The 20548-nt window shown below is 37.8% G+C and overlaps 3 protein-coding genes and 1 long non-coding RNA gene across 4 annotated transcripts; all 4 read right to left on the bottom strand.

Moving 5' to 3' along the window:
- Positions 1-5266: 5266 nt before the first annotated feature.
- On the bottom strand, positions 5267-8518 carry LOC135144247 (uncharacterized). The gene is made up of 2 exons (XM_064076227.1): positions 8315-8518; positions 5267-8189 (listed from the first exon to the last, which is right to left on the bottom strand). The coding sequence occupies exon 2, from the start codon at positions 8187-8189 to the stop codon at positions 5571-5573; it is 2619 nt and encodes an 872-aa protein (XP_063932297.1). The 5' UTR covers positions 8315-8518; the 3' UTR covers positions 5267-5570.
- Positions 8501-9184, bottom strand: LOC135144242 (uncharacterized). Its single transcript, XM_064076222.1, has one exon. It carries the CDS (start codon positions 9182-9184, stop codon positions 8501-8503), a length of 684 nt encoding a protein of 227 aa, XP_063932292.1.
- Positions 9185-12170: 2986 nt separating this feature from the next.
- Positions 12171-13346, bottom strand: LOC135144244 (uncharacterized). The gene is made up of 2 exons (XM_064076224.1): positions 12666-13346; positions 12171-12617 (listed from the first exon to the last, which is right to left on the bottom strand). Exons 1-2 carry the CDS (start codon positions 12868-12870, stop codon positions 12274-12276), a joined length of 549 nt encoding a protein of 182 aa, XP_063932294.1. The 5' UTR covers positions 12871-13346; the 3' UTR covers positions 12171-12273.
- Positions 13347-15153: 1807 nt separating this feature from the next.
- LOC135144248 (uncharacterized) lies at positions 15154-19471 on the bottom strand. Its single transcript, XR_010283050.1, has 3 exons — positions 16527-19471; positions 15931-16389; positions 15154-15880 (listed from the first exon to the last, which is right to left on the bottom strand). It is a non-coding gene; the product is annotated as an uncharacterized LOC135144248 (long non-coding RNA).
- Positions 19472-20548: the final 1077 nt, after the last annotated feature.

The raw sequence follows: 20548 nt of genomic DNA, 5'->3' as shown, positions 1-20548 counted from the left end.
AGTGTGTATGGTTGGTACACACGGTACTAATCCATGCAATTATGAACTGACAACTATTTTAGTCCTAGATGATGAAAATATTCCAACAGTGTTTTTACTTGGCGACCGAAAAGTCAAAGTTGTCCAAGAATATTGCTCCGCAAATTAAAAAATATTACATCCGTAATAAAACCCGAATATTTTATGTCTGACGATACCAACATCTATTTTGATGCTTGGTGTGACGTAATGGGTTTAGTTCCATTTAAACTGCTATGCACGTGGCATATAAGAAAAAAACTGGCCCATTCAAACAAAGGCAAAAGTAAGAAGTAGAGATGTGTGTATGAAAGTTCAAAAAGATTTGGACGTTTTATTAAAAGAAGTTGACACAAAAGAATTTTTCAGATTGAAAGAAGAGCCATATAAATATTTAGAAACAGAGAAAGAAAAAGTTTTTTTTTACATTACCTACAGAAATATTACTTCCAGAACGACGTCAGAATTCGGTCCTGCGCACATTGTTTCAGACTGCATGCTGGATTCTACACAAATATGCATCTGGAAGCCTTGCATAAATCGTTGAAATATACTGGCTGTGGCAAGACAGTGTGTCGATTAGAAACTTGTTTGGATATGTTGGATAAACTTTTAAAAGACAGGTCATGGAAGAGAATTTCTTCAATTCTTAGACCAACTGCCACACACAGGCATCTTGCTTTAAATAAAGCACACAAAGCGGCCATGACAATGAGCTTCGAATGTGTTGCTGAAAAAGATACCAAAACATATTGAGTACATTCGCAAACAAAGGTAGACTTTTATGAAGTCAAAGTATCTGACAGTTTGTGTGCGTCCACTAAAATTCCGACATTACACCTACGCGTGTTGGTGACTATAAAAAGTTAGGTTAGGGAAACGGCTTCCCACTAAAGAGTGTACAAATAGGAAATTTAATAATTTGTTTGCGGCAAAGTAAGCATTTGCATAACATTTGAAGATTAAGGACGTGATCATGGGGTAACGTAGAAGAGTTGTGTGTAAATAGTTTGTGCGAAATCGAGAAGTGCCTTTTGTACAATTTTACCGTTTACTATTTATGTACATTGTATATGTACATACTATAACAAAATAATTTAGATACACATATACTTAAAAAGCTACAGGAAGAACTTTTAACTTTGAGGTCATACATCATTGATCATCAACGCGTGGAGGTGTGTTTCATACGTTAGATCCAGTGCTGTCGCGGCGATAGTTTGATTACAAATATATTTTTCTTTTGGACTATATCAACATAATATAACATTTCAAGATCACAAATCTGTGGTCCTGTGTTTGAAAAATTAAAAAGAGCATCGAGTATTATTTTTTGAAGTAATATAGTAATACATATACAGGGTGTCCCAGAATTCGCGCCATTCCCGTAAATGACATGTTCCCTGTCCCGAACTGTGCCGTAATTCGCAAAAAGAATTGTCCAGGCTTTAACCGTGTGAGAACTGGAAGGCGATTAAGTTGACCAATAGAGAGGCTGCTTTTATATCCGAACGTTTCTATGTTCAAAGTTACCTATGCCAAGAACAAAAAATCGGGTAATACTAAAGTTGAATGAATTTTTTTCGAATCCCCCTCCGTCAACAAAAGGAAACAGAAGTGTGGTTATAAATTTAATCATTTTGACAATTGTTTGTCATAAACTGTCACGAAGTTCATCACTGACCTGAACAGACGCTTCTGCCCCCAAAGATGACTGATTAATGTACACAGAGACGTCAAGGTTTACTTTAAGGCAAGTAGCATGGCACAGAAGTTATTTCTGCTGCCATTCTAGTTAAATTGTGTTTAACTGGGCTGTACATGTCATAAGAGAAGCTGTTTCATTTCATCGTAGGCAAATAATACATTTATTACTATTCTACATAGAGTAGCTACCGAAGAGCAGGTATTAGAAGTGATTTTCTTAGAGCCCCGTGAATAATGTGTTGTTCTTTTTAACGAAAATTAGTACATTTTCAGAATGCATCATATGCCTGATATTAAGTTTATCGTTATTTCTAAAAAAGAGTACCACATGTCCATTCAAAGAACGTTATTAAGTGTATTTAAACATAAATATCGCTTTTGATTAATCAGTGATTATGATTTTCAATAAACAGTATCAATTTTTACTGAACAGCTTTGTTGCTGATACCTAATCTAAGCAACGAAAAAATAGACGAGACTCCACTTCTCTGGTGTATTAAGATCATAGGTATCTGCTGTGGTGTCAATCATGTGGGGGAGATACTGAAAACTGAGACTTATTCAAGAATAATATTGATGTTGCACATGATGATTTAAGACAGTTTCTTTAAAGTTGTGAGTACATACTTTCTAGAGATTGAAAAGATACGAATAAAAATTATAACAATAGTTGCAATTTTTTTTAAGAACAATACAAACAATTTATGGAGAATGTACACGCTATGCAGCCACTGCTGTGCGCGAATATACAGGTCTTTTCCCCAATCATCGGCTCCTTGACCAGCATGTGTTTCGTCGTTTGTTGCATCCAGCAAAAGAAGATGGATCTTTTCAGCCTATGCGGAAAGCCGTGCTGGGGCTCCACGGATTATACGCATAGACGGTGAAGAACAAGTGGCACAAATGATTGGATGCTCAAGATCGATCATGCATCGTATCCTTACAGAGAAAAATCTGCATCCTTACTATTGACGAAAGTGCAGCATCTGCGACGAGCCGACTGCGCGACGAGTGCATGTTGCTATATGGTTACTGCGACAAAATGAACTAAATCCTGATTTTTCACGGCACATTCTTTTCGCCGACGAATGTTGATTTTCCCGAAAAGGAATATTTAATGCGCACAATTCACTTCTGGGCAAACGAAAATCCACATTTCGCTAACGTGAGAGCATATCAAGAGCAATACTATTAATCTATGGGCTGGAATCGTTGTACTGTAACGTTATTAAACAATGTGCTCAAAATGACCACCATTAACTTCAATGCAAGTTCTAGCTCGTTGAATTATGTTGTGTTGTGTATTATGTAACATCTCAGGAGTAACTGTAGCGTAGGCTTCGTGCAGTCTCTCTTCCAGTTCTTCTAACATATCTAGGGGTTCTCTATATACGTAATTTTTAATTTGATTCCAAAAAAAAGTCCAAAGCAGAAAGGTCTAGAGATCTAGGAGGCCAGATATTAGTACTGCCACGCCCAATCCACCTATGACGATACTCTTTTCAATGTTCGTCGTACAAGTATCGAATTATGTGGAGGAGCGCCGTCGTGCTGAAACCACATATTCCGCCGTACATTCAAAGGAACGTCTTTCAACAATGCCGGAAGCTCTAGTCGTAGAAAATTAGCATATGCATCCCCATTAAGGCGATCAGGTAATCTGATAATTTTATCAGATGCATTAAAATTTTTACCACAGTAGTACCAATGATTCCAGCCCATAGATTAATAGTAAATCGCTCCTGATATGCTCTCACCCTAGTGAGATGTGGATTTTCGTGTGCCCAGAAATGCCAATTGTGTGCATTAAACATTCCTTCTCGGGAAAATGAACATTCGTCGGTGAAAAGAATGCGCCGTGTAAAATCAGGATTTAGTTCATTTTGTCGCAGTAACCATTGAGCAAAATGTACTCGTCGCGGGTAGTCGGTTGGTCGCAGATGCTGCACTCTCGTGTAATGGTAAGGATGCAGTCTTCTCTCTTGAAGGATACGATGAGTGGTCGATCTTGAACATCCACTAATTTGCGCTACGTAGAGGACACTTCTCTTAGGATCCGCTTCCATGTTTCCTAACACTTGCTCTTCAGCACCTACACGTACATTCCGTGGAGCCCCAGCACGGCCTTTCCGACTAGGTTGAAAAGATCTTCTCTTGCTCGATGTAACAATCGGTGAAACACATGTTGGTCTGGGTGCCGACGATTATTCACGGGGCTCTAAGAAAATGACTTCTAATACCTGCTCTTCGGTAGCTACTCTATGTAGAATAGTAATAAATGTATTATTTGCCTACGATGAAATGAAACAGCTTCTCTTATGACATGTACAGCCCAGTTAAACACAATTTAACTAGAATGGCAGCAGAAATAACTTCTGTCCCATGCTACTTGCCTTAAAGTAAACCTTGACGTCTCTGTGTACATTAATCAGTCATCTTTGGCGCAGAAGCGTCTCTTCAGGTCAGTGATAAACTTCGTGACAGTTTATGACAAACAATTGTCAAAATGATTAAATTTATAACCACACTTCTGTTTCCTTTTGTTGACGGAGGGGGATTCGGAAAAAATTCATTCAACTTTAGTATTACCCGATTTTTTGTTCTTGGCATAGGTAACTTTGAACATAGAAACGTTCGGATATAAAAGCAGCCTCTCTATTGGTCAACTTAATCGCCTTCCAGTTCTCACACGGTTAAAGCCTGGACAATTCTTTTTGCGAATTACGGCACAGTTCGGGACAGGGAACATGTCATTCACGGGAATGGCGCGAATTCTGGGACACCCTGTATAAGTAGTTTTTTAACAAGCTGTAAACACTCCTAGCGACGCACTGGCTACAATCTTGTGGACCAGATCAAAGCGTCCCCGCTACTCTACGTAAAACACACCTTGCTTCAAGTGGGGAATTGCATCCGTAAGATAAATTTCCGCCTACTGTTGATCATACATTAACTGATCTGTCAAATTCCACCTTCCAAATAAAGGGAATAGGCAACCCTTTGATACAATGCTTAAATTTGTATAAAATCAATGCCTTCTAAACTTACAAGCCACGCTGTTACATTTGGCAACGCTGCAGTAGGCTGTTTAGGTAGTCCTACGCGCTAAATGTCGCTTGGTCGCGTGTATCTGCAGTGTGCGCATAATCGTTCAATATTTAATCTCCAATGCCGAAAAAGTTTAAAGCAATAAAAATATTACAACGGATAAAAAAATCAAAAAATAATAATTTCAACTGACGGTTGATATCTTTAAAATGCCTTTGCTGTAATATTGTTTGTGAATGTTAATTTTACGACACAACAATGAAATTAAATACCGCAAAAAAATAATGTGAATGGTTTTTCAAAAGAGTGTGATTTCATATATGTAGGTACTTACGATATTTTTAAATAAGACAATTCAAGACCGTGACAAGAGTTAATTGTTCCACTACTGAAAACCGAAAATGCTTAAATTGGGCTCTTAATTCAAAAGCTTTTAAAAATTCGACCCGAGATCGGATCGCACATTGAAGGGCTTGAAAAAAATATAAAAAAATTAATAATCAGTTTATATTAAACAAAATAAATGATATTCAGTACACAAATACATAATATTGGTCGGTAACACATAACGCCTACATATCTATAATAGTTATAATATGTATAAATGAAACTTAATTAAGACCATAATATTAAGACTTATTTTTGCAGAGTATCCAACTTCCTTTTATTCTTACTGGAATACACAAAATCGTTACAAATTTTAGAATAATTGTTTAATACAATATTGGCCATTATAGAACATACTTTTTTGAAAATATCTTGAAGATTTGTCCCACAAGCACAACCATCGTCAACATTTAAAAAAAATCATTCTCCTGTAATCGACGCATGGTTAATTTAGTAATAATGTTTTTGTGGTTGGAGTATTGAAAGAATTTTTTTTCATAATCTTCTGATGTAATGATAAATTGAAAAATGCTGGCCATTTGATTAAAAACATATTTGATTTCGTGTGAAGGAACAGACAGCCCTCCTCTCTGTAGGTGATCAAAATATACATCTCCAGTACCACAACCTTTTCCTACTCTCAATAATTGTTCACATAAAGAGCATGACAGGGATTTTAATACTGAATGTGAAACATATCCGCAAATATAATTCTGAACAGCTTCATCAGGTACAACTTCCTCTAGATGAAAACTGTCCTCTAAAATAACGGCAAAATCAGAAATATCTTCATCGCTAACTTCAGATACATCGTAATTTAATGCGTCCTTCAAAGAAATTGTACCAGCACCTACTGACTGAAAGAGTCTTCTTAGTCTACACTTTTTTTCAGACTCTAGAATCTGTCGGACAGAAACATGGTAATTGCTCCCAGATAATCTGCGATACAGCCCAAACCGTTCTTCCAGATTGTCTGTTTCGCATTTTTCTGGTAAAATATAATTTACTTTCAAAGTCGTTAGAGAATATTCGGCAAACTTTAACAAAATGGAAGTACTTCGAAATAATGCTGAAGCCGTATCCTTCGATAATCCGTCTTTATTTAAGGTTGACCACTTTTCTAACCAGAGCAAAAATTTTTTTAAAAACTGAATTTTTTCATCGTCCATGCTGTGAATAGGTCCTGAAAATCTGTTGCGTTTAGCAATTCCTTTTACAATATTCTTGGTGTTTACAATATCCCACCAATTTCTGATTATTTGCAAAAAATCAGCAGTTTCATGATAGGCTGGAATTGTTTTTAATGCTGCGATAGTGGTGTCGTGAAATACATTATCCGACAACTTAACATTTTGCCTCTCAAAGTTATTGGGATATAAGGTTTTCCTATTCAATTTGAAAGCTTTCTTAACCATTAATTCTTTCTCTTGATTATAAAATATCCTAATATGTTCTAAACGTGCCTGCTTAACATGTTCGAAATTATTAAAATCTGGGTAAGTGAATGTTTTCAAATTATCTTTTCTATTTAACCAATTATTATAAATATTTTTGAATAAATGCACAAAATCATACGTTAAAAATATAGGCATATTACTGTGTAACGGATTACAAAATGTATCACCTGATACCAAATTTTTAAAAAAATTTTGGTTCAATCGATTGTTATCTGTAATAATAAGTATTACTTTAAAGTCACATTTCTGAACCACATTGATTGTTTCCAATGCAGCATGTTTTAATTCTTCCCCAGTGAGATTATTTACAGGATACAGACGAACCACTTCTTTAAAATTTCCAAAAACTGCAGTGATCATGAATGTTACAACAGTTTTTGCCGCCTGTGTAGGATGGTTTTCTGCCATACCGACAATGTTATTATTTTTGAAACTTATATGACTATGAACATAAATCTCATCAATCAATAGGGCCACATATTTTTCTCTTTCAGTTAAATGGCTAGCTAAATGTTCAATATAATGTGTTGTACTGGTAGAATCATTTGTTGAAACATTGAAACCTGAAGACAATTGCTGCAAATATCGTTTATGTGGCAGAAAAAAGTAGTCTCTCAAAATATTGTATGCAGGCACAGATTGTGAATATATCATAAATGCAAATAATAATACTGATGAACTGTATTTGCTCTTCTTCTGACATAACATTTTAAGCTGCTGCAGAATACTGTCCAAATACTTCTTATATTTATATTCATGATCATCATTCAACAATGCATGTGCTTTTTCTAAAAAAATATATGCTTTATTTATATAATGTTCAGGAACAGTATCTTCTCTATGTGGTACATTTTTGTACCGCAACAATAAATTTTCAAATTGTGACCATTTGGTTAATTTTAGAGTACCAGTAAACAGCCACCGCAAGTCATTATAAGATATCTCATTACCTTTTACAAACACTTTTACTCCTAAATCGTTCCTTATGTTAACACTACAAACGACTGTAAGTTCTTGAATTTCACAGTCAGTTTGATGATCAATGTTCAGCACATAACACCACACACCATCTTCTACCACTTTAAAACTCCACTCTGATAGATTTTGTAGATGATTTTTAAAGTTATTTACAAAATTATCGTAGCCATTGATATTGTCACTTAACAAAAATTGTTCAATTTTTGCAGCATGCTGTTTCTCCAACTGAATTCTTCTTTGTTCTGGATCTTTTCGCTCTGGCACTAAATCCACTGAGAGATATCCTGGTAAATTTTTGAAGATTTGGGGTACAGCATCCTTTGTAAGTTTTGGATATTTCAACAAGACTTGCTGCCTTTCCCCATTTGGCTTCACACAAACTTGATATTTAACAACATGTCGATCGTTAAAATGATTAATACAAACTGCTGAAGTAGCAGAAGGGGTCCAATCTTTACGTGGTATTGCTCGTATCCACACATTTTTCCGGGCAGGATCTTTCGGAAAGGAAAATGTTGTCACAGTAGTGTTGGTTTTTTTAATTTCACTGTCATAATTAGATTTGCAGGCTGGAACGCAACACCTACGAGGCATCTGCAGAAAATCAAGTTTTGAGGTTAGGTACATTAATCTGTTAATTAATAATGGCTTTCTTGACTTGACAGCAACAACAATTGTAATAGACTTACAACTGGGTTTAAAGTAAAGTTAAAGCTTACCGTAGGGTGGTTTTAAATAACAGAAACCGTCTCAAAAGTAAAAAAATTCAAACACAAACTGCTCACGTGAATTGGATGACATCGGACTACCTTACAGTGTTGCCGATTTTCAACATCATGGCTTGTAAGTTTAGAAGGCATTGATAAAATACATTTTTAAAGTTTAATGCGCATGCGTGAAATCTACTACAGCGCTACTTTTTGACCATGGCATTTTCTCCTTAGACTTGCGCCTTGGAAATTCAGGTGGCTGCGCTTGAGGTGTATAAGTGGTTGCCTACTTCCAGGCGTCCGCAGTACTTCCCTCCCAGTAGCCGTTCTTTCTGACCTCGTGGTGGTGCTCGTCAACACAGGTGTTGTCCGGCCCTGCTGCGTTGGGGGCCGCACATGTATCGGAGTGCAGGACTCTGCTGATATGAAAGCCGGTTTTACTCGGTCCAGACTCACTGTAGTTTTCCTTCCGTTTCTGACTATCACCTTGTCGGTACGTCGTAATACATCCGGTGTATGGTGGTTGTAACGGCTTTCTGAGTCATGTCTGAGAAAGATGTAAGAACAGTCCAACAGCTCTGGGTGAACAAAAGTCTCGTGGTGGCCATGGTGGCTTGCTTGTGTTCCTCGGATATGCATCTGGAGTCTCAATTTGTCGACGAAATTGTTAGGGTCGACTTCTGGCTCGTCGTTCGCAAAGAAAAATTCCCCTAGGACTCGTCGTTGTGTTCCGTAAGTCAGCTCAGCTGAAGAACACTGAAGGTCATTCTTGATTGTTGTTCTTAAACCTAACAGCACTGTAGGAAGGATGTCATACCAGTCACTGGTCTCGTGACACATGATGGCGGCTTTGATCGTTCTATGCCACCTCTCAATCATCCCATTGCGCTGTGGTCGATACGGTGTGGTCGGCAACGTCTAGTACCCAAAAGGTTTGTGAAGGAAGACATCAGCGTGGCCTCAAACTGTCGGCCTTGGTCAGTCGTGATGCGATGGGAGCAATCAAAACGCGCGACACAGGTTGTGTAAAAGGTTTTCGCCACCGTCACCGCTGTCATGTCAATCATCGGTATTACTTCTGGCCATCGGGTAAACTTGTCTGTCATCATGAGGCAGTACCGGTGTCCCTGTGATAGTGATAATGGGCCGACGATGTCCATGTGCACGTGTTCGAACCTGCATTCTGGAAGTTCGAAATGCTTGAGGGGTGTATGCCTACTTACCGCTGGCGACCACTTTTTTATACTGCGTTCCATGTATGGCCACACGAAACTTGTTTGCACCGCCTTGAATGTAGCTTTGCAACCCGGGTGTGACTTGGAATGCGCCATGTCAAATACCCCCTTTCGGAAATGGAGCGGATGTATGGGCATACTCTTCCTGTTGATGTGTCACACCAGATCGCCGTATCCGCGGTGATAGGTGTGAGGTTTTCTAGCTTCAGTTTGGTACCGGAATTCAGTAGGTTTCTCAACTCCGGGTCTCGAGCTCTTCTGGGTCGATCACTGCTGCGCCGAGACAGTGTTGTTTTCGCCCGGAATGCATTCGATCTCGGTCGTGAACTGACTGATGAACTCGAGTTGGCGTAATTGTCTCTGAGATGATTTACCTGAGTTCTGTCTGAACGCGTAAACCAAAGGCTTGTGGTCCGTTCTAACCGTAAAGATTCTTGCTTCCACCATGTAGCGCAAAAACTTAATGGCCTCATATATTGCGAGCAGCTCACGGTCGTACATACAGTACCTTCGTTGGGTGCTGGTGAACTTTTTAGAAAAAAATCCTAGAGGGCGCCAGTTGCATCTAACTTCCTGCTCCAACACAGCCCTCATGACTGTATCCGAGGCATCGGTGGTCAGCCTTAATGAGGCGTTCTCCGAAGGGTGAGCTAGCAGCACAACACTAGACAACTCGTTCTTGCACTGGATGAACGCTTCTTCCGCCTTTGTAGTCCAGCTGATTGGCGTTTTGTCATTTTTCGGGAGTTTTGCAGGCACACGCGGAGCGGGGCTTGGATAGACGCGGCATTTTTTATAAAACAGCGATAAAAGTTAATCATGCCTTGAAATCTACGTAACTCTTTCACCGTTTGCGGCTTCGGAAAGTCACTTATCGCTGTCACTTTCGCGGTTACTGTGCGGGTCCCGTGAGTGGAAATGTTGTGTCAAAGATATTCTACTTCACTTGCCCCGAACACGCATTTTGCCAGGTTAATCACGATGGCCTCTGATGTTGTCTCATTCTTTCAAAAAGAGTTTTCAGGTATCGCACATACTCCTCTGGGTTCACGGTGAAAACTAAAATGTCATCTATGTACGCGAAACAAAAGTCTAAGTCACCAAGCACCGTATTAAGATGTCTCTGGAAAGCTTGTGTGAAATCAAATAACTGAAATTGGGTATACACTGCAGTCTTGGATATATCCTCTTTGGGGACTCGAATTTGGTGATGTCTGGTCGAGAAATCCTGGATCTGGAGTATGGGATACCTATTCGGAATCGTTACACCATTCAGCCTTCGATAACCCCATAAGGACGCCATTCCTCAGGATTCTTTTTCCGCACGACGTGCAACGGGCTGGCCCATGGACTGCTAGAGGAACGACACCACCCATGTACTGAATCTGAATTGACAGTCTTGAGTTTCCCCAGTGGTAGTCTGCGGGGTGTTTCAGCTACAGGAGGACTGGTTGTGTATATGTGTTGCGCTACGGGGCTGGACGTTTGACTATCTGGGCGCGATGCTTTCGTCAGTTCTGGATATTTTACCAGCAGGTGATAGCCAGAGGTTTTTCCCACCGTCGTAAATCGTGGTGAAGAGCAGGCTAACACGAAACCAGGCGAAGAGAGGTGTGTCAAAGAGTCTACCAGCTTCCAGTTTCGCAAGTCCGGTAAGAGGTGGTAGCCATTTAAACTAAACCATGATTCGTTGGAAAAAAATGATAAATCCAAAATTCTGTTGTTCATGTTCTTTTGAAACCATTGACAATATGCATGCAACACGACGAGGATAATCAGCTGCTTTAAGTTCATGGACTGACGATACATTACCTTTATAGGGATGCATGTGTAGTGTTCTTTTCAAAACTTTTCTGACAAGTGGTGCACTAGATTGCAAAGAAAATTTACTAAAAGATTTTTTTGGGCTTTGCTCCATCCTTTCCCTCAAATCTTCGACGACCTCTTCACTAAATAGAGACCTTCTTGGTGACTTTCCTTTAGAAACATTTCCGGTGTTGTTGAATCAGTCCACGATTGTTTTTATGTGAGTCATTAAAGACTGTTCTTCGATGTTTATATATATTAAAGGTTACCCCTAATGGTGAGAATTAAAAGGTCTTAACGCAAAGTGAAGGGAGGAGGGGGGAGGGAATTCAACTTCATACGACGATGACCCTCTAGGCCGTCAAAAGTCGATCGTACTACCAAAGAAAATGAACACACGGGGTAAAAGCTTGGCACTAGAGGAAATAATGATGCCTACGAGTTCACCATAAGATATTCGGAAAAAAATGAAAATGAAAAAGAATAGAGGAAATGGATAGAAATCATAACGATCTGAAAGGAATGCTAACTCTTCCAAGGAATGGCGCAGAGGGAATCTTGCAACTATATATATTAATCCAAGAAAATGCAAAGACAAAGAGGAAAGTAAAAAAGTTTCAGGGTTTAGAAGGTTATCGTATGCTACGATGTTAAACCGATTAATTTTGCAAATATCTGTATCCACGAAAGACGAAATAATTTAATATGGGTTTATAAACCTTCCTTAATCGAATTTGGATAACGGAATCGGCTATCACAAAAAACGCGGACGCATCCATCAGAATAAATGATTTAAGGATATCGGGTTTCAATAAACTAAAGAATGTCTTTTAACCTTCTACTTTTGTTAACGAAATTAATTTTCATAAATAAGTGATATTTATTCCACGTATGTAGTGTTTGTTTCTTATTTAATCCCTTATTCATTTAATGTAAGCGCACTACTTCCGTTCTTTCAATTCTGTATAAATCTGCGTAAAGATCTTCGTCTTTGAGGTTGGGCTGTTGCATTGATAACTCGCATAAAGTTTGTGTAATCGGACCGGCTTGCATTTGTTGATCGCTGTTCGATCCGATCCCTAAATCTGATTTCTTCTTTTGCATGTTTCTTCTCATGTATCCACTTAGTGTTGTTGACAATATTTTATTAATTTTACGAGCAGTGTCCCAACGGCCTTGGAATAAACTACTTTGTTTGAAAACAACGTCGACACCTAAATCAGGATGACTACATATTACACCTTGATAATTAGAGTCTTGATGTTTAATATCTGCAAGAACAAAAACAGTAAACTAGATAGTCTTATATTCACACGTACCTTCGGAAACCTGGCTTATCTGTGGTCTGAGTAGAGGGGCGTTTATTGTTTCAATTAAGATATTAACTTCGTTTATCAGCAAGTAATGAAAAACAAACATTAACATGTTTATAACAGATTCCATTAAAAAATTTGGTGAAGAATAGATGTGGACTTGGACATCACGACAAAAAATTAGGGCTAATTCATGAAAATCAAGATTCATTACAAAAATTTTGAGTGATTGAAGCGAATGTGTCAGAAATGTAAATTCTGACGTTGGCACTCCCAATACCTGCCAACTAACTTTTAAATATGCTGATTTCGGAGGCTTTCACGGCCGGAGTCAATATCTGATCGTCTTCCGGGTTGGAACCGTGTCAGTTAAGTAAGCCTAAGGCTCGACGTTTCGCATACTTTCGTAAGTGGCATCTTCAGAAGCAAGGTTAGAAAGATTAGGAAGAAGGCAAAACAGCACGATAACTCAGGATGTCAACCAAACCAGAAGCGAAGCTCTTCTGGCAGCAAAGAATGTAGTTGTGACCTTTTCATAGAGATGTGATGGCGGAACCGTCGTGGTTGAAGTTGATTGGACGGCTCTGGGCGGAGTGGGAGGAATTGCATCTAGTGGGGGTTTCTTAATATTTGACAGATAGTAACCATTATCTCGGTTGAGATGGGTTGAGATTATGAGGACATTTATGGATTTCATTAGCTTCACGGTTTTTCGGGTCATAGAAATGTGGTGCTTTGGAAAGAACTTGCGAATTTTGAGACAGAATGGTGTGACCGGTTTCATGTTGGTGTTCAGCGTAGGCAGAGTGGGACAGAAGACCTGTTTTGAGGCAACGTTTGTGTTCTTGAATTGGAATTTTTATGGACCGACTGAAGAATTTGTGCAACTTTGAAGACTGTTTTAACTTTTTGCGTTTGGAGTATTGTGGTCGGTAATCTGCAGTCGGGCGATCTGAAGTTCTGTCAGAGTTGGGATTAAGCCGAACGGAATGGCAGACTTGAGAGTGTGGTGGTCGCATCCATTTTGTTGAAGACATGTTTGGAGATGTTCTAATTCTTTTTGGAGTTAGTTTATCCGGTTGACAAATGGTATTGGCTCGATGAATTAGGAAGTTAATCGGTATCTAATCTGGTTACTAAAACATCAAGAAAAGGAAGACATTGTTCATTTCCACTTCCATGGTAAACTGAATGTCGGGGTGTTGACTGTTGAGATGTCGTGAAAGACTGAAAGGGCGTTTTGACCATGGGGTCATATGACAAATGTGTCGCTCATGTAGTGGAACCATACTTTGGGTTCGAGTTGGGCGGATTCAATGGCTGTGTCTTCAAAAGCTTCCATGAAATATTGGCGTATAGAGATCATTCAGTAGGGACAACTCCCTATTTTTACTGACGCGTTTTCATGGGTGGTCGTTTGTCTTGTGACCGTATGAGGGCACGCAACGCAAGGTACTTCTCTTTCTTACACATTGGAACATTGAACTGGGGTACTTTGGTTATCTTGTGACTTTAATGTGAAATATTTGAAATTTGGCAGTTTAGTTTCATTGGTTTTGATCGTTTAAGGTTGATCTTCCGGTGTAATTATTGCAGTTAAGTGTAATTTTGACAGAGACATTTTAAAAAGCATTGTTCATGTTCATGTTTTCATGGGACCATTGTTTATTGTTTATTATTTTTTTGTAAAAAAATTAAATGCATATTAGTGTTTTCTAATAACGTCGAACTTTACAACCATTTACAACCATCATGGAAAGAAATTAATAAAACGTAAAATAGTAATCAGAGACGCGGGGCGAAATCTGAATTTCAACACGGCATCTCTGTTATAGGGGCTTAATTCATTATTTATTATAATAGACTGTGTGGTTTCTAAGATGTTATTGTTATCACACTATTTTTAATTCTTTTCCAAAAATTCATTTGCACAAAGTGTACTAAAATGGGTACACGAATCAATTTCAAAATTTTCAAATGAAGCGTTTGTGATACTTTTTAAATTGGGTGGCAACATCTAGACCACCGATAATGGCTTAAAACCGGGTCAGAAAGATCAAGGGCGCCGACACGAGGTGTCCCCACTGAATGATCTCCATACCGTGCCTGAATACTTTCGCATAGGCAACACATTGTACACATGATGAGCAACTTTGATCAATCTATAAATCTATTTAAATTAGCGATCGTAGTTAGTAAACGCAACAACACAAAAATTACACTATGTCATAAATGACAACAAACACGTCAAGCAACTAATATTGGCAACATTAAAAACAAAATAGAGCCTGGTTAATTCATTCCTCAAACGAATTCAAATAAAATAAAATAAAATAAATAAAAAGCTATCCTATAATAAGTGCTGAAACTGCTCTTTCTTTACACGCTATCCTGCGTTCAAAATTTCTACATAGTCTAATTAGAATTTCGGGTGTTACGTGAAAATCTGTACGACACCATTTATCCTGTAATTGTGGAGTGTAAAGCTACTGTTAGATAAATAAATATTATTATTATTATTATATTGTTTACTTCTTCTTAAAATCTTCCCTGTTTCTGTTCGTTTTCTGTCGTTCTCTTGTTCAAGCATTTCACCATGTCTCCACCTCCTGAGACCATAGGAGATGTTGTGATCAAAAACTGTATCTCCTATTCTAAGATTTATTATTATCTAACCTAAGTACAAAACTTATATATTGACTTTCATACCTACATCCTCATTCTCATATTGTACGAAAGTCTTGAGGGACACGCACAATCCCACCCGCGAACTTTCGTCAAGCCCGCTACACTTTCAATTGTCTAATAATATGTCCTCGATTTGCTATTCTCCAGGTACCCTCTGCCGGCCCAAGCATTTCGTCGTTTTTGGCGAAATACCTGGCATCAACCAAACTTACTTTTTGCAACTTGATGCTAATTGTCACATTTGCCGGCCCTTCAAGATTATCGTCCCGACAATAATTTCCTAAAATTAGGCTACCCTAACATCTTACAATTCTACCCTAATTTTGCTCTTGTTTACACGGTGAGATGCCACTTAATTTCTGCAAGTTGCCCTGACTCATGTCGATTCCTGTTCTCTTTCGTTTCACTATCACTAGTTTCTACAAGTCGCGAATTTTTCAGATCATCTGCCATCCCATCTTCTTTCCCTGTTTTTCAGCTCTGTTCAGGAATTTCGTCCGCTACGCATTCCCACTTCGATTCTTCTTCAAAGTCTGGACCAATGAAAATTGAAAATTAGTGGCGACCAAAGGATATCACTTACAAGACTCTTTACGTTGTGGACAAGCGAAATTAGTTTTCAACAAGATCGGATTCTTCTTAGTTTGTTGTCAAATGTGGATCGTTCATCTCCAAATGTGGGCTCATTGACGGACTCGTCGCCCCGCGTCCGCTCTTCTCGAAAGTGATGCTCAAAAGTGACCCTACTCCTCCCTGTGCCCTACTACTAGGATAGTTCGATGTTTCCAGGACGTTGTCGTTTGTCTCTCGTTGTGGTATCCCATGGGACATAAAGAAAATGATGTTAATTCGTTGCAATAAAAATGCACCTATGTTTACCTAAATTCTACATACACTGGATCTTTAATTTTTATCCCCATTTCATTACCAACTTAGATTAACTTAATTACTACACATATGGTGGTAATATGAGTACGGTGAGGTGTCTGGCGAACACCTCATACCTGCTATCCAGTAACAACCGTGATCTCGTAACTCTGACCTACAATACTCTTATTATTATTATTACTTATAGGCAGACCTTACAAAAGAGCATTTTAATGTAGTACAGCTTGTTTCCCTTTTATAACTATGCTTTCTTTATCCCCTCCCTTAACAATATTTGGTTATCTTTCTTACCTTTTAAAATTTTAATTAGATACCCTTCTTCTCCGGACGATCTGATTCGCCAGTAAACACCCGCATTTATTTCTATAACTTGTACGAGGTATAATATCCCCATGTAGCATATTACCAGCATCGTAAAATTAATTTCATTTTAATTTTTTTATTGACAACAATTAAAGCGTTATAACTGCGCGGGGAAAACCCCGTGCGTGTGGAGACAAGTCGCTGCACGCTTGAGTTTTAATTCATTAGCGCCGTATTTTTAAATGACGTCTGATTATATTTTTTTTATATAATACAAATGCACGTCACTGTAATGAAATAAACATTTTTGTTCGTTAGCATTGCGATGCACATTTGTTACAGAACTGACGGGGAAGTATGAGTGTGTGTGTGCAATGAGAGAGTACGGGTTTTACTTAAGACAAGCGTGCATACTTTTAACTGCGCAGTCTTCCCTCTCTCTGTGTGTGGCCGCCTTAATATTAAATAAATATCATGAACCAACTATTTGAAAATGAACATTTACTCAACATTATTTTTTTATTAGTGAGAAAATAGTATTTTATGATACGAGTTTTATAAGTGCGAAAAAATGTATGAACGAGTATCATATAGTATTTTTTCTACTTTACCCCCTTTTCATAAAAACACAGCACATTCAAAATCTGATTATTTTCACGACAGTTGGCAGAACATACCTTTTATTTCATTAAACACTGAGGGGAAGTTAAAAGATGATAACACAGTTATACCATCTAGCAGCTAGCTCCTCCGTAATGACAACAGCAAAAATAGGTATTTTCCTAACAAGTGTGGGAAGTCAGCGATTCCGAAACGAGTCCATGTTTTTCCTAACGGCGTCTTTTAGATCTTTCAGCAATTAAGATTTTCGTCATATTTATAAATCGCAGCACATTCGAAAATCATATCGTTGAGTAGTAGGTATTGCGAATGCAATTGTTTAAACATAAACAAGTTTTTTGCAAAATATTTGTCAAATAATACCTAATCGTGTTGTGTTCTGTGTGTTCAATTGAAGATGGAAATAGTATATTTCATAACGAGTGTCGAAAGTGAAAGATATCATGTGAGTGCAGTTAGACGAACAAGGCGAAGCCAAGTTCGGATAAAGAAGCACGAGCATGATAGTCACTTTCAACACGAGTTGTGAACACTATTTTTTAGACGACTTGAACAAGAAAATAAGCATTATTTTTGTATGCATAAAATGTTTAAAAACAAGCGACACCATTTTTTAATTTTATTCATGTTGGCCACGAGCACGTTGCTATGGATTCTTTACTGTTTTGAAAATTTAATTGTTTCGACAGTTTTGTCATTTTGTCCAACTAGTATTGCACAAATGAATTTTAAATGAATTTGTTAGAAGAATTAATGCAGATGCAGATGGTTAGCGATAACGAAGACGATGTTTTACAACTCGCACCTCCATCAGTAGTTGAAGCCAACCATGACTGAACGTCGGCTGTTTTTAAACTATCAGAATTCCAAATGCACTAAACAACCCGTGGGAATTAACAAAATTAGTGGTATACCCAAACTAATTGCTGCTAATTTGGGTTTAGAACAGCCTGCAGCTTTCACAGGCCACTGTCTGAGGCGATCATTGTCTACAATTTTTATGGATGCAGATGGCAGTATGGAAGATCTTAAGCGTCACGGAGGATGGGTTTCTACTTCTGTTGCGGAAGGTTACATCCATTGGACACAAAATAAAAGTGGCTGACAAAATCATTACAGCCATAAGAAATTCGTCTGAAAATCGCCCACAAGATGATTCCGATAGTCAAATGTTGCCATCCACCTCAATTTTTACAACATCCTCAACAACCGTGGCAGGTTTACTGGATGATTTTGAAAAGTCCCAGAAGTCCAATAAATTTCAATAACTGTTCTTTCAGTAATGTAACCTTCAATTTACTTAACGAAAGGCAATAAATTTGTAATTGATCATTGTTTGACAATGTTAAAATTTCAATAAAACTGAATTGTCTTGATGAACTTTGTAAACATAACTCTACTAACTCTTATCATGCACCGTGCATGATAAATTTCATATCCGCATCGGTCTCTGAAATTTTCAACTTTCTAAAGTAGGCTACAATATTGATATGTGTCACTTTCAAGACAAGTCGTCTAAAAAATAAATTTCACTACGTTTAGTGAAATTATTATAACACATAGAGTAGGTATTATATAGGGGGGGTTCTAGATCAGGTCAAATGAGGTCAAACTGCTCCAGCTCCCCCATTACTTTTCATTGGACGGTCATTGACCTTTGGGTTGTTGTTGACCTAGTCGCTGCACGTGGCTTACCTTGGTCGGGTCGGGATTCTATGCCAGGTCAAATCAGGTCAAGCTGAGCCAGCTCCCCCATTACGTTTCATCGGGCGATCATTGAGCTTTGGTCTGTTGTTGACCTAGTCGCTACACGTGGCTGACCTTGGTCGTTTATCGACCTCTTAGGTCTAGGTCGTTCAATCTCGAGTTCTATCCCCTCTTTTCTTTTAGGTTGGGGAGGGATCTTACACTCGGACGCAATCTCACATCCCCACTTCCATTTTATACTTGTATAAAAGTCGATGTATTCGTCTGTAGGAATTAATTAGTTTTTTTAATTCAATTATTTAACACTTTGTAAAGTCGAAATGTCATCTTTCATTTCTACCTTGAATAAAGAGTCTCACTTGCAAGCTTTTGTGAGTGCCAAAATAAAAAATTTTTAACAAAAAATTTTAGTAAACTGTCTACAAAGTACGGTGACAAGATATTTGTGCAACTTGAAGAGTCTAGAACAATACTTCCACAGAGTCTTATCGAAAAATTCACCGACTCAGTGATCAGCGATCTGAACCACAAGATCGTGAACGGCTTGAAGTTGTACGTGGTAAATAGAGCTCCGAATCGTCAAACCATCAATATCGAATTTATCGAAGAATGAAGAAAGAATTTAAAACGAATTAGTTCTTTAAAAGAAGCAATTAAAATGTATGAAATAAAGACTAAATTGAATAATCTTAAGCTGTAACAGAAATTATAATAAATATTATTTAATTCGTTCGGTGTATTATTTTCCCCAGTCTCATGTAATAGTTATTTATCGCCAACCGGCAATAGAGACATGCATTACCATAGCGATTTTCGGAAGTAAACAAACACTTTATTTTACTGTAAAAATCAAGCACTTTACCTGCTGCTCATAATTGTCAACATAACCATGACTGTATGACATTCTGTCTGTCACTGTCACGGTTCCAACGAGAAAAGTTCTGATACGATTGCAGAGTCCTATGTTGAGAAATCTGTGCCCAATAAAAAGAAAATCGCAGAGACAATTTTAGGTGAAAGTCAAACTGACAACATATTTGTTACCAATGATAATTTTACTCAAGATTCACCTAATGAAATTATTAGCACGGCTAATCCTCAAACATTTTCACTTCAAACTCCTTCGACTTCAGGACTCAATTTTTATAATCCGTTGTACATTTACATTTAATATAACAAGTAATAAGTAGATATCTTTTGACTCATTGTTATTATACGTTTACTGTCATAATAAAATGTGATAAGTCATAACATTTCCATTATTTTTAATTATAAATTTTTAAGGTTGGCGATAAAAATTTGTATGCACCACGTCAGTAAAGGATCTTTATCGAACTCGCCTATTACTCGTTCAATAAAGAATCATTTTACTGACTTGGTACATAAAAAATATTTGATTGCAAACCGTCATGAATAAAAGACGTGTTTGTTTCGACAAAGTTCCGGTTATTTTCTTAATAAATGATAAAGAAAGCCGAATTAATACTTGGTTATACAATGTTAAAAGATTTCAAATGAATGTGGAACGTTTCGAATTGCAAATAAAGCCCTTAATCGAAAAAATGATGGAGAAGAAGCGAAAATTTAGAGAAACAATCGAAAAATTGGATTCAGAATTGTAAATTATTCAGCAAAGAAAATTGGTTAAATAACTGTGCATATTGCGGTTAAACCACTGCGTC

Source organism: Zophobas morio, unplaced genomic scaffold (assembly GCF_036711695.1).
Source record: "Zophobas morio isolate AGI-343-1 ecotype UQ-CSIRO unplaced genomic scaffold, CSIRO_AGI_Zmor_V1 ptg000087l, whole genome shotgun sequence".
Taxonomy (NCBI): Eukaryota; Metazoa; Arthropoda; class Insecta; order Coleoptera; family Tenebrionidae; genus Zophobas; species Zophobas morio.
This window is presented reverse-complemented; position numbering and strand designations above follow the sequence as displayed.

What these genes read in the sequence shown, in the direction of transcription:
- LOC135144247 (XM_064076227.1), bottom strand. Translation starts at nt 8,189, where the DNA reads ATGCCTCGTAGGTGTTGCGTTCCAGCCTGCAAATCTAATTATGACAGT.
- LOC135144242 (XM_064076222.1), bottom strand. Translation starts at nt 9,184, where the DNA reads ATGATTGAGAGGTGGCATAGAACGATCAAAGCCGCCATCATGTGTCAC.
- LOC135144244 (XM_064076224.1), bottom strand. Translation starts at nt 12,870, where the DNA reads ATGAATCTTGATTTTCATGAATTAGCCCTAATTTTTTGTCGTGATGTC. An exon ending in GATAAGCCAGGTTTCCGAAG is followed by an intron (nt 12,618 to 12,665) that starts GTACGTGTGAAT and finishes TTGTTCTTGCAG; the next exon opens with ATATTAAACATCAAGACTCT.